Source organism: Cajanus cajan, chromosome 4 (assembly GCF_000230855.2).
Source record: "Cajanus cajan strain Asha chromosome 4, NIPB_CcT2T_4, whole genome shotgun sequence".
Taxonomy (NCBI): domain Eukaryota; kingdom Viridiplantae; phylum Streptophyta; class Magnoliopsida; order Fabales; family Fabaceae; genus Cajanus; species Cajanus cajan.
The window spans coordinates 19,866,441-19,880,977 of record NC_138520.1 but is presented as its reverse complement, the minus strand read 5'-3'; the positions used below and the strand labels follow the sequence as shown (position 1 = coordinate 19,880,977).

General features: G+C 31.8%; 1 protein-coding gene and 1 pseudogene across 1 annotated transcript; one reads left to right on the top strand and one right to left on the bottom strand.

Moving 5' to 3' along the window:
* Positions 1–1,292: 1,292 nt before the first annotated feature.
* Positions 1,293–7,372, bottom strand: LOC109809486 (GDSL esterase/lipase At5g14450). The gene is made up of 5 exons (XM_020372817.3): positions 7,079–7,372; positions 5,603–5,809; positions 3,617–3,777; positions 2,516–2,801; positions 1,293–1,795 (listed from the first exon to the last, which is right to left on the bottom strand). The coding sequence occupies exons 1-5, from the start codon at positions 7,329–7,331 to the stop codon at positions 1,545–1,547; spliced, it is 1,158 nt and encodes a 385-aa protein (XP_020228406.1). The 5' UTR covers positions 7,332–7,372; the 3' UTR covers positions 1,293–1,544.
* A 993-nt stretch (positions 7,373–8,365) lies between these two features.
* Positions 8,366–9,171, top strand: LOC109807184 (putative clathrin assembly protein At4g40080 pseudogene; annotated as a pseudogene).
* The last annotated feature ends 5,366 nt before the right edge of the window (positions 9,172–14,537 follow it).

Sequence of the window (14,537 nt, the reverse complement as noted above, 5' to 3'; positions counted from 1 at the left end):
AAAATAAAATTCTTAAATTTACACCCCCGCACTCCACACCCCCTTCCCCGCACCCCACACCCCACACCCCCCTTCTTCCTAAAGTGACAAACATTGTAGTCCGTAATTGCACTCCCAGTTTCTCTACAGTGGTCAGGTCTCTATTGTTCACCAGAAGCATGAGGCCCGCCCCAATTGCGGTGAGCGTGGCTGCTGGCACACGCATTGCACAGAAAAAGTTAATCCGGAAAAAAAACACCAGTTTCCGGCGCCGGCTTCACGGATCTAGCATCACCGTCTAACATTCCGGAAAAATGCACACCAAATCGCGCGCAGTCATCATTTCGAGATCGAACGCACGAATTCCAGAGCATTGCGGAGAGGCTGAAGTAGACAGTACCAGCACCAAATGGACAAAGCAGTAGCTCATCCAGATTCAAGGAACAACGATCCGCGATCGCAAATCAATCAGAGTTCAATAAAAGAGCTTCCAAGGTCGGCTTCGGGATTCACCAAACGTCTCAGAAACTCGCCAAGCTCGCCAAGTGTAAGCGAATTACAAACCTATTTGAATTGATTTTTAGAATCATACGATATTGAACTTTTAATTCGTTTTGATCTCGCAATGGCTAAGAGGACTTCGATTTTTGACGACCCTACCATGGAAATCCAAGAGCTTACGGCGGTTATTAAGCAAGACATTACCGCATTGAACTCCGCGGTTGTGGATCTTCAGTTACTCTGCAACTCTCGGAATGAGAGTGGGAACGCTTCCACCGACACCACTAGCTTCTGAGTCACGAGGCTCGCCGCAATTGAGGGGCCTCGTGCTTCTGGGAACAATAGAGACTGGCCACTGTAGAAAATTTGAGGGTGCAATTGCGAATTGCGGACTACAAAGAAGGGGGGCTTTAGGAAGAAGGGGGTGTGGGGTGTGGGGGTACGGGGAAGGGGGCTGTGGGGTGCGGGAAGGAGGGTGTAAATTTAGAAATTTTATTTTCTTTAAGGGTAATTTAGACATTATATATATATTTTTTTAAAAAGAAGGTGTATTTATACGAGAGTGGAGGTGTGTTTATCGTCTGCCATATATTTTTCATATTCGGATCCACTCAAACATCCACGTTTGTTTTTTTTTTTTTTCACCCACCCAAGCTGATGATCCCCTTGAAACTGTCCAATTCATTATTTCATCGTCAAATACTTTGATTTTCGGTCAGGCTTCGATTTATTGTTCACATTCCTATATGTGGGTATTAATATTTATTGATTATAACATTCAAAAAACTATTTAAGACTCGTTTTAATAATAATAATAATAATAATAATAAGTTGTCCACTATATATTTTCATTAAACCAATATTTAAAATCATAAAATAACAAGAAAACCCTTCAATCGCAGTTTCTCTACCTTTTTATTTGCCAAAGTATTAAAAAAGAAACTAAGTGTGAACATTACAACATCATGTTCGTGAAATAACAAAGCAAGTAAACAATTTCCTGGGTATGCAGAACATTATATTTCCCTTGTGCCTTATGTCTTAGATCGGAAAAAGTGCAATATCTATGCTAAGGAGCATGAACGTGTAATGGGAAGTGGTGGATCTGAGAATGAACCATTTACAATACGATTAGCAATCCAGCTATTTGCTGCGTCAGTGTAGTGCACGCCATCCCAGCTAATGTGTGAAGAAGGATCTTTGCATGAACCAGCATAAATTTCTGTTCCATTAATCGTTGCATTGTAATTCCCACAGTAGAAGTGATTGCCACCCTCATGATACCCACAACAGATTTTAGATGGGTCTTCAAATCCTGCAAGTGAAGATAAATAATTAACAGGGAGAGATCAAACAATTCCATATGAAATTCACTATGATTATATGTGTCATAACCTCTTCTATACTATGAATATCGATGAACCTTATTATTGAAATTGCTTGATTTCTTAATTCAAAACTTATGTTATTAATTGAAATCAAAGAAATGGTAGATTTGTTCTGTCCAAAAATAAAAAATAAAAATGAACTAGGATTATAAACTTATAATCTAAAATTTAATAATTTGTCTTTACTTTATGTCCACTTTTTTATTTTCAGATAAAAAAATTATAGATGATATGAGTAAAATATATTTTTAATTTTAATAAATTAATTTTGATTTTAAGTTTTTCAATTTTTTGTGTGTTAATTTTAGTTTTTAAAAATAATTTTTTTAACATGATCATATAACATGCATAGATATATGTTACAATTATACATCATCAATAAATAATAATATTGATCAATTTTAAAACTTTTAATATTTATAAAACACTAAAATTATAGAAAAAATGTAAGAGAACTATATAACTAATTAAAATTAATATATATATATATATATATATATATATATATATATATATATGTATAGTCCAGCTTAAATCTAAAATTATTTTTTTCTTATATTTCTATAATGCCATTTAGCTAATGAGTAAATTAAGAGGGTTTAAATCAATTGATTAAAATGGGTAAATTTGGTGTGACAGAATATTACCTTCTTTCTTAGCATTACTGATTAGCTCATACTTAGCAGAGAACATGTCCACATACACAAATGAGGCATCAAGGTACACTGCCCTCAGCTTGACCACTGTATCATTGAGCTTTCTATTGAACCCTTTGGCCAAGTCGTTTTGGTATACGACACAGCCGTTTTGATCAAGATATCCAGGCACTGGAGTATAATTGTAGGCATTGTGCATGGGCATGGCCACTGGTAGGCAACCAATGGGGCCTGTGTTATGGATCCAGAATGTCCTTGCTCCTTCATTGTATAAATACTGACATGCATGTATGGATGTTCCTATTAGTACTCTGCCACAGTAGATATTATAAAAAATAATAGGGGTGTGCAAAAAATTCAAGTTATTCTATCCATTTGAACTGATTTGATCATATTATAAAATTCGATTTATTTTAATTTTTAAGAAAAGAATTGAATTATTATACTTTTCAAAAAAACATTTAATTAACATATTTATTTTATAAAGTAGATTGATTTGATTTTTTTTTTTTATAAAAAAAATCAATACGTATGAGTATAAGTGAATAAATAACTATACTGAACTGATTTTATTTAAAAAAAAAGAAAAACTTGATTTATGTTTTAAAAAATTAAATTGAAGTATTTTATAAAAAAGCATTTTTAACACTATAACAAAATTGTCACATAGTGATACACATCTTATAGTGACATTATACATGTTACTAAAAATTACTTTTACTTATACAATAATCACAATATATGTTAGTATATTATTAAAAAGTGTGGGTATAGACTATAGTGACACACAAAATATATTGTTAAATCTCATTCAAAATTAATACTAAAATTGTGTGTAACTATATGTCAAATAGACATATATCTACATATATTGTACTTATAGTGACACTTCTTTTTAAATGTCACTATATGTAACATTTCTTGTAAGTAACTTATCCACTTTATAAAAGAATAGTTTAATTTACCGAACTATTTTAATAACATGGATGACTTTAATTTGATTTAAATTTTAAAAAAATACTGTTCATGAACAACCTTAAATTAAAAAACAAATAAAAATAAGATACAATCCTTGTACATTGAATCACTTACTATAACTTGGTTTGATAATTGGTCCACTATGTCTGATATCACTGCTTCAGAATCTTCCTGGCCCATTCTTTGAAGAGCAGCAGCAATGTCATTTTGCCCAATATCAAATGTGTAGATAGCCTTGGAAAAATCCTCTGGCTTTGGATAGGAATTTCCCTGTCCTGCAAATAATTACAAATATTTATTATTTAGTTTAATTGTTTATCCGTAACTTCACCATGAAAATTGAGGAAAGCTATCCTCATAATATATAATAAAAAGCGATAGAAAACAAAAGAGAAAGTTGCGTGAGCAAGAGAGATAAAAGTGTTATAAACATTATATAAGTGGAAAAGGTTATGTTTAAGTGAAAGTGGTAGAGAAAATAAATTTTAACCATATAACTACATGTAAATATTGACTATTCTAGGTTACTTAATGTTGTGAAACCATACTTAAATTGTTTTTTTTTTTTTTAATTTTAAATACTCATTATATGCATATACATTCAAAGCAATATAATTGAATGGGATGAAAATTATTAATAGTGGTGAAAAGTTCGAGAAATGTATATATACACAAAAAAAATTTATATTCAAACATTAGTATAATATTTTAGCGAAAAATCAATAGTTGAATTGGTGTTAAGATGGGATTCATCGAGATTAATGCCTTTTTAAGTATTATATGTATGTGATGTAATGCATTTTGTATAATTTACCCATAGAGGCGTTATATTTAAATCAAGAATAATTCTAATGGAAGATTATTCTTATACGTATACGGCATTAATTGGCATTAATACAATAAAGGATGCGTAATAAACACAAATTATGATGGGTATCAATACATTAAATTAAAACTGAATAAAAGCATGATCATTTGGGTCAGAGCAGGAAATTTGGGTTTGGGGCAAAACACAGAACATATAATAATGCTTTAGTAAAAGAATTGTATGCTTAAATGAATATTACATAGTAAATCATTTGTGCTTTAAAAAAAAAAGAAAAAAGTAAAACAAAGATGTCACTAAACCAATTTTCTAGCTATATATACTTAAAGCCAAAATGAAGGAACCTTATTATTGTTGATCGTACCAAATTAATCTTGTTGATGAAAGGATAAGACGATCTGTCACTATAATAAAATAGATTTTTAGTGGCATTTAATATGATTTTTAGTGACAATAAAAATTGCTACAAAATATTTTACCGATATTTCACACATTAGTCATTGTATGCAGTGTCGCTAAAATATTTATCGGCAATTATTTTACATGCTAGTAAAGATTCTCATAATGGTCGGGAAAAGTGTATAACTTTTTGTGTTATTTGTTATTGGTATTTAAAATTGTCGTTAAAAATTTAAGAAAAGATTTATAATACTCTTTAGTTACCTTATTTCTAATTAATGTGAGACTTAGAAGATGAAGGTTATTATCTTCTAAGTATATATTCTTTAATTTTAAGTTATAAGTCTAACTCAACCTTATAAAACATACTTGTAAGGTGAGAGTTATCATTCACTTATATACTTTTTAATTATTTTATTTCTAGTCGATGTGGGACTTAAATTTTTTCTAACAAATAATTGTCGCTAATAGTAAATTTTGATGTGATGTAAATACATTTTTAGTGACCATTATATAATAGTCATTAATATTTTTATTAAATAATAAAATAAAAACAATTAATTTATTTTCATTAAATAATTATTGGTAATACTATATTTTATTGTAGCGTGTTTTCTCAGGTCTAATTCAAGGAAGGAAAGTTTCAAAACTAATAATACGAGGATATTGCTTCTGGGATTAACATGTTTGTTATCCAAGTTCTTCATTTACGTGTTAGATCATAAATGCCCCATCACTTGCATTTACGTGTTAGATCATAAATACCCCATCCCCATCACTTGCATTTACGTGTTTGTTAGCATGTAATTATCGATATTCGTCATTTTAATTTTCATGTAAAAGTAACCTAAACTTCACACATGGAATTAAAGAACCTTGGTTGTAGAACTTGGCAGTGCGTGTCTTAAATTGGATGAACTGTGACACTTGAATTTCGAGATTGAAAGGACTACCACCGTCAAAGAAGGTTCTGTTTTGGCGCCTAATAGTTGATGCTGCTGCTGCAAAGTTTGCACCGTGACTATAACTTGATCCAATTGAGTCCATGTATGCACTCAAGTATGGCAAACCTAGGTGCTTGGCTGCATATGCAAATCACCCACAATCATCAGTTGCTTCTATTTCTTGTTAGGAATTAAACATTGGTAGGTGATATACATATATTCAATCTTAGCTTTCATATGAATATACTACAATACATGTATTAATTATATATAACAAGGTTAGGCTAGCTATTGAATCTAATCTTTATTAAAGAAATCAGAATACTATAATGCATGCGCCAGTTTGGTTTAAGAAATTTTATTTCTTATTTTCATAAATAACTAATTAAGAAATGTCATATCATTTTAGCTCAGTTTCTAAATTTATACAAACCTTTTGGTGTTTTGTCGATCACTTTGTTACAAAAATGTTTATATGACTCCATTACGTTTTGCCACATATCAATGTCATGCCATAAAATATTAATTAAATGTATTTTTGTCTCCATAATATATGTTTTTCTTTTGTAATATATACAATTTTATTTTTCTTGAAATATGTGAATAATTTACTTTTAGTTTCTATATTTTTTTCGAAAGGACTAACTTAAAATTAACAAGATATTATAGGGAGAAAAAAAGAGCAAATATATTATAGTGATTACAATAAAATAAAATAAAAACAAAATAAAATAAATATTACAAAGACCACTTTAAAAAGAATTGTACAAAATTCAAATTACAAAACTATACGTTATAAGGATAAAATGATATTTAAACCTACAAAATATTTACGTGACAATGCTAAACCTAATTATTTTTTCAACAGATCAAATCAACGACAATGACTAAAAACATGAAAGAGTTGGAAATTACAAAAAATCATAAACAATTCTTTCTTACAGAAACTAGAAACAAAACTTAATGTTTTGGTGTTCGATGTCTTATATTATTGTAGTTAAATCTCAAGTAGCAGAGAAATATTGGGCATTTCATGGTGTTTATCCTTCTGTATATCCTAATAATATTATTATTTTGTCTATAAAAATAACTAAAACTAATATATTTGCAGATATGAGAAATATATTTAAGCTTTTATAAAAACTGGAAAAAAAAAATTAACTAAGCAAGTTGGTGTAACATAAGGCATACAAACTATATATATATATAATGTAATGTAATGTAATGCTTTTAATTTGGGAAATACAAAGTTCACAGTATACTGTATTTTAAATAATAAAAAATATTTAACTAAGAAAGGAGGAGTACAGTGTTAAATTTGAGAAAAATTAATTAACATATAGTGTCACTATTTGGCCAAATAACAAAAATAAAGAAGAATAATAATGTGAATGAGAAAAAGTGTACCAATGAAATCTATGATAAGGCGTCCATCAGAAGCTCTCCCTGCAGCCTCATGGAAGAAGGTCTGACCATATGGCAAAGCCGCAGGGAAAAATGCTGCTGACATGCATCCAGTGTCTGAATTGGAGTCACCAAAGTTGAATATAGCTTCAAAACCACATGCTTCTGAGGCTTTCACTTCTTCATCAGCTCCTATACTCACAAACTCTTGTGAGAGTAAAATCACAGCAACAACCAACTGTTTCAGGAGTCCCATTATGGCACCACAAACTCTATGTTTGTTTCACAGCTACGTCCTATGTTGTTAATATATGTACATGTAGGAGTATACCTATTATGTCGGTGTCAAAATATTAGTGGTTGGTAAAGTGTTGGAGCTTTGGAAGCATAATTAAGTATTTGATGGAGAAACAATTAAAAGAATGCAGCTGTGAATTCTCGTTTTGTATATTGAGCTGGATTTTGTTAAGAGACAAACCTTTTATAAAATTAGAATTAATTCAATATGATTCATTCATCTCACTTGTCTTATTTGAGCATCTCGATCGTGTATGTTTTTTTATGCCATACTTTTTGTCTTAAGATTGGGTCATGTTAATCGAAATTTAGCATTATAGGTTTACGATCATTTAGACAATAAATTAAACGTTTAATTACATTTTTTTCCATCATATACATTGTGATTGTGCATTTTAGTTCTTCCTATGTTCCAATTTTGTCAATTGGATCTCTTGCTTTTCACTCATTTACAATCAGTTTCCTCTATTTTAACTAAGGATTATTGTGAATCCGAAGGATTCAATTACACGAGCACCGATAATGAAAAACTTTCACTTTTTTTTTTTACTCTTTGGTCTTCCGATTATTAGGCTTTAAGTGTATGGTCCACTCAACCATAAAGCAAGAAAAACTCTTCTTTAGACCTTCAAAATAATATAAAATATATATTAGTATTTATAAAAATTTTATTATTAATTAGCTTATTAGTATAATGATAATTAAGGTGCCCCATTTTGTAAATAAATTTGTAATATTGTTGAAGAAAATATTGTTTTTATTTTGAACACCGATTTTTTTTTTGTTACTTTTTCAAATTTTATAAAGACTTCCTATTAAAATTTGTTTTATAATGATTGTCTTTATAGTAAAAGAGTTCACACACTACTACAAAAACAGTATTTAACATCGCTATATTTACATCAGTTCTACCAGAACCGATGTAAATCATAAACGCGGTGGCAAACTTGTAAATAAATATAAAATAAAAACATATTTACATCGGTTTTGCTTATGACTGATGTAGAAGATAAATCCGGGAGTTGTTCTACATCGGTTTTTCTTATAACCGATGTAGAAATGAAACCCTAACATTCTCGCGCGGGTGCACACTCCCCCTCTCTTCAAATTCCCAAACCTCCAAGACGCCAAAGCCCTCTTCGATTCCATCGCCACCTCCTCCACTCCTACGCCGTTGTCGTCGCCTCCCCCTCTAACTCCCCCACTTGACCGTCGTTCAATACTCCTAATCGGAATAATCAAAGAGAAAGCATCGCAGAGCAAGGCGGCGCTACTCTCCTAATGGACCACCCTCTCCCTCCTCTACGCCACCACCCACGACTCCTCCATGCCCCCCACGCGCAAGCACCTCGCCACGCTCATCTCCTCCTCCGATGGCTCACGCACCACTGCCTCCGCCTTCGTCGACCTCCTCATGGACCGCCTCAACGCCACGCACCATGCCACCGTCGCCCTCAAGTGCCTCGCCGTGCACCACATGCATTGTCTGCAACGACACCTTCATCCTCCAAGACCAGCTCTCCGTCTACCCCTCCTCCGGCGGAAGAAACCACCTCAACCTCTCCAACTTCCACCGTAGCACTGCCGACCCCACCTCCTAGGTGCGGTGGTTCGCGCAGCACGTGGAGCAGCTCCTCTGCGCCTCCAGGGACCTCGGCTTCTTCCTCAGAGCCAACTTCGATAGCCAAGACAGGGTCTCGGGGATCACCAACGCGTACCTGTTGACCGAGTTTGACTCCCTCGTGGCGGTGGTGGAGGGGATCTGGAAGAGGCTCGAGCCCACCGAGCGCACCTGGTGATTAGTGTGGATTGCTTTCACGTTTCGTTTTCTATACTTTGGTGATTATTTATGAGAAATAAAGAGTTGGTGTTGTTTTTTTATGCTAAGAGTTTTGCAGATAGTTTTGCTTACTGTGTTCTGGTCTTTTTCGGGTGGAAGGTTGTTGTGTGCTATTAGACTGAAAGGGCTTGGTTGAAATGTATTAAACATGCTAGATTAAAGTCTTTGTGCTTCAGTAGAAAGAACACCCCAAATTCAGAAGAAAGTCTGAAGACCATTTTGTGGAGCACTCCTTGTCCCTCACTGAGGCCTTGATTTATGCTTAAATCTACATCGGTTTTTCAGAACCGATGTAAAAATGTATACATTTTCTACATCGCTCTATTCTACATCGGTTTTAGAACCGATGTAGATAACTTTAGAGAACCGATGTAAAATATGCATCTTGTAGTAGTGACAATTTTTTAAATAAAGCTCTTTAATAAAAAGATAACCAAATAACTACATAAATTCAAAATAAAGTACAAACTGTTTATTTACACAACCTCCAACATAAAACATAAATCATCATATATAAATTGACTTTAACTATGACTAATAAACTATAAAATCAAGTCCTAATGTTACACGATTAGAGCAAACCCCAATACTCGTGAAACATTAAGCTTCATTTCCATCAAACTCCTTCTCTTGTACTTGATTTATGTCTGTAAATGATGCTCAACCCAAACACATACAAAATAACACACAAGAAATGAGAATACATCACACTCATGAGCTATATATAAAGCATAAGTGTAGTAATAACATACATACATCATATTTAGACTTCACACAAGCATTCACCTTTATACATCATCAAAAACTATGTACATACATCTCAATTATATCAATCTACTTTAAAGCTCATTTAGGAAACCAAAATCATTAAAGCTAATATACATAGACTCATGTAAATGCATGCACCTAATTCTGCATGCAATCCCCTCATCATCCTCAACTTAGAATAGCCTAGGAGCCATTGAATGAGACCACCCTATTTATGTGTTGGGACCCCATCCTTGGTGACACCTTCGAACCATCCTCAACTAGGGGACTGATGAAGATTTTTCACAAACCTACCACTTGGCAAGTGAACCAAGTTTCGAAGTAGTATTTAAAGATCGTCCTCAGGGATTTGCGTGTTTAGTAATTCTCGCTCTAATGATTTAAAAGAGAATGATTTTAAAATCGCAATTGAATGGAAATAGATTCAAACAACACAATAAAGTAAATGTAGTAAAGACAATGATAAGGAAACAAGGATTGGCTCAGAGCACTTGCTAACTCATAGATCTTCTTAAAATAAATGCAATTCTAATTTCATTATTTCCACGTTCATTAAATAATTCAACAAGATTCCTCAAGGTTGAATCCTAAAGTCATTAAGCTCAAAACATGATTCCTCAATGTTTTGAGTCTAACACTTCGCATTAAGAACAATAACTTGAACAATGTGACTAACCAAATCAAGTCTATTCCTAGAACAAGAAGTGATTAGGTGCAAGATTCAGTTCGGGTTTTCGAAAACGTTTTCCAACTGGATTCAAAAGCCAAAATTCATACAACGGTTGATCAAGCCGATATAAGCGTTAATCAAAGAATCAATACACAAATAATGAGATCAAAATGCATATATTTAAGAAGAAGAGGAGTTAGTAGTTACATCTAACCAATCCTTAAGAAGTTTAGCCACCCATGGCCATTACAGAATCAAAGAGTGAAAAGAAGAAATTACAAAGCAAAGGATGAAGAAATGGAGTTGATCTTCGTCCCCAAAGGATCCAGCTTCCAAATCTCTGTTCTTTCTTCGTTCTTCCTTCCCCACCAGCTTTTCCCCTGTTTTTCTCTCTTCAATTCGTGCTCTGTATGATATCCCACAGTTCTCCTCCTTTTTCCCTTTTATATCAGCTCTAAAACTGAGCAAAAAGTGAAATTTTTAACTCCACCGCTGCAGCTATAGAACCACAGCTATGGCTGTGGAGAATCCTTCAAGGTGAAGTAACGTCTGGCGCTGCAGCTGTAGCTCTGCAGCCATGGCTGTGGAGACTCCTTCATGATTAAGCAACTTCCTGAGCTGTAGATGTGAAACCACAGCTATGGCTGTGAGTCTCTGTGGCTTCCCTTGATTTCCCAAGCCTCAGCGCTCAAGCCTTGGATCCTGCAACTGTAGCTTCAAGTCTCTGGAACCAAAAATGAGCATTCCAGATTTCCATAGCTATAGCTGCAGAACCACAGCTATAGCTGCAAGTCTCTAGACCTCTATATCCTTCCCAGACTTCCACAGCTCGAGCTCCAGATCCACAGCTATGACTGTGGATCTCTGCCTAGCCAAAAAATCCTGCAAAAAATGAGACAATTCCTTAAGATTACTACTACTCCTCTACTCTTACAGTATGACTTAATTCTATAAATAAAAGGGGTGAAATGTCATATAAATATCTACAATTATACAAAAAGATTTCCAAGAGTTGAGTGAAAAACATACAAAAAAAGACATTCAACAGGGACGTTCACTAGAGTCCTGTCAAAGTGTTATAGTTGGTCATGATTGTCTCATACCGCCTGCATGAGGTTCCTCCCCATAACATTCCTAATGTCTAGGTAGATGACTTTTTAAGATCTACTTAGACTCACACTATCCTACGAATATAGTAAGTATGCATGGACTCTACTAATAATTAACATCACATATCACATACCTACAACAACCATTAATGCAACTTTGTCATACCATAGTCCTAAACTCATCCACCACATCCGGTCACATTTTCCCATAGTGACTCATCACAACATGAATAATCATATCTCAACATCACATCACATCAACTCAACCATACTTCACCATCATTCATTTCATACATCATATTATCACCATACATCATCATCATAACATCATCACACAACATAACATTATCATTACTCATATTATTCATTCATTGCATGTTATACAATATAACATCATTTACTAGTATCTCAAATGTTCTACGCGTCATTCTCAAGTCAAATATACACATTTCTTATCACACATAGGCACAAAGTATTAAGATTAAATACTTAAAGAATAAAGCAATTCACCATTACACTCACAAACTATCTCTTTTTATCTTAAGCTTCTATGATGTAGTATGGTCTAAACATGATATCTAGAGTTGTACTTATGCTATCAAGTTGATTTTAATTTTATTAAGAATTTAAGATAATCTTCAACTTCTATGTGTGACCTCAAAAATTGATTTTACCATCTACTATTTTTAAAAATTACAAAACCATATTATATTAGCCTAATTTTGATAACTTGACTTTTATTCACTAATTTGATCATAATGTAAGCTCTAGACCTTCTTTTTAGGTGATTCTAACGCTATTGTAAAGTTAACATCCAAGGACACAATTCTTTGGAGTACCATGAAACCTAATTTAGTCATCTAAGGGTTCTCTCAATGTTGAGAAGTTATAGATATTACTTTTCACACACAAAACGTGAAGCTCATCTTGTGACTCACATAATTTGGTTATTTATTAGAAAATTTATCTAATTCTTGATTCTAAATTGTAGTCCCAAATGACTAGTTTTCAACCCAACAAATGAAACTATTTGTTTAATCATATAGAGAGAAATCACCTTAATATTAAGATGTATCAATACCAAAATTTTTCAAAATTAAACAAATCATACCAAATTTTCAAATCATACATCTAACACTAGCTCCCAACACACATGACAATTCAAAGTAATCATCACAATTTACGAATATACCATGACAATGCGATGCACCAATTCAAGAACATTCAAATACGCATCTACAATAATTCAATTAACATCATGAGAGGCTTAGGGGTCACCTCACTACCTATATACCCCTTATACGTGCCCATGAATGAGACACTCACTACAAGAAAAATGCTGATTTCCGACGAAAATTTTTGACGGAAACAGGTAAATTTCCGATGGATTTTTCTTTTTCCGACGGATTTCAATCTGTCGAAAAAAGTGGCGTCGGAAAAAAAAATCCGTCAAAAATAATTTTTTCAATGGAAATTTCTGACAAAAATTTCGTCGAAAATTTCCGACAGAAATATCCGTCGAAAATTTCCAACAGAAAAATCCGTCAGAAATTTCCATCACAAATTTCTGACGGAAAATTCCGTCGAAAATTATAATTTTTTTTTATTTTAATAAATTTATTAATGTAACAATCCTCATATTTAGTCTCTCAAGGTATTTTACAATATTTCACTGTTTAGCTTGCAATTTCTGGAAAACTTCCCAAAAGGTCACCCATCCCTGTACTACTCCAGGTCAAGCATGCTTAACTGTGAAGTTCTGATGAGTAAGCTACCGAAATGTATATGTATGTTGTCAGTAGAACTTGTACAAATTAATTCATTTAAGTCATCCTAAAATATACAATCTCATATTTGTACTATAATAATAATATATAATAATTTTATATTACGAATAATAATAATATATTTAATTATTCTTTATTTATATGTACTTACTTTTATAATTAACATCTACTTATTTCTATTTAAAATTATAATTTAAATTATTTAATTTTATAATTTATAATGATAATATAATTTATAAAATTATAAATATTTTTTATTACATACTTATAAATTAAAATTTAATATTTTAAATAAATTATTAATTAATTTAATATATTTATTTACCTTAAATCAAACATATAAAATTCAAAAAAAGTATTTATCCTTGTTTTTTTCTTCTTCTAATTATCAACTATTAATAAAATAATAACTTAAAATCTTATCTAATTATATATAATATTCTCATATCAAATTTAAAACTAGATATTAGTTATACAAAAATATTAAGATCATATAGTAAATTGTCAATAAGATTTTAGTTAAATAATTTAAAATAATTAATGTTTCAATTATATTGTTAATTAGCAAATAATTTATTCCAAAACTAATTAATTTTTTTATATTAATTATTAGTAAAATTTAATAACTTTTAATTTAACAATTAATTGGATCGATGAAATTCAACACACACCATGAGTTATTGAGCGGAATAACTTTACCAAGAGTTATTTTGTAAGTTATCTTAAATCAAACATATAAAATTCAAAAAATATATTTAGCCTTGTTTTATTTTTTAATTATCAACCATTAATAAAATACTAACTTAAAATCTTATTTAATTATATCATAATATTTTCATATCAAATTTAAAACCAGTTCTTACATTTTCGACAAATATAAATTTGTCTGAAATATTCTATCAATAATATAGCTTTTCCTACAAAAATTTTCTTATCGAAAATATAAATTTTTCAACAGATTTAATTTTGTTTTATAAGAAATCATCTTCGA

Bases quoted from the DNA above. Each gene is read 5' to 3' on its own strand.
- LOC109809486 (XM_020372817.3), bottom strand. From the start codon at position 7,331: ATGGGACTCCTGAAACAGTTGGTTGTTGCTGTGATTTTACTCTCACAA. The intron at 3,778-5,602 runs GTTCTTTAATTC...AATTATTTGCAG, and splicing joins TGCCAAGTTCTACAACCAAG to GACAGGGAAATTCCTATCCA. The intron at 2,802-3,616 runs GTAAGTGATTCA...CATGCATGTCAG, and splicing joins AATTATCAAACCAAGTTATA to TATTTATACAATGAAGGAGC.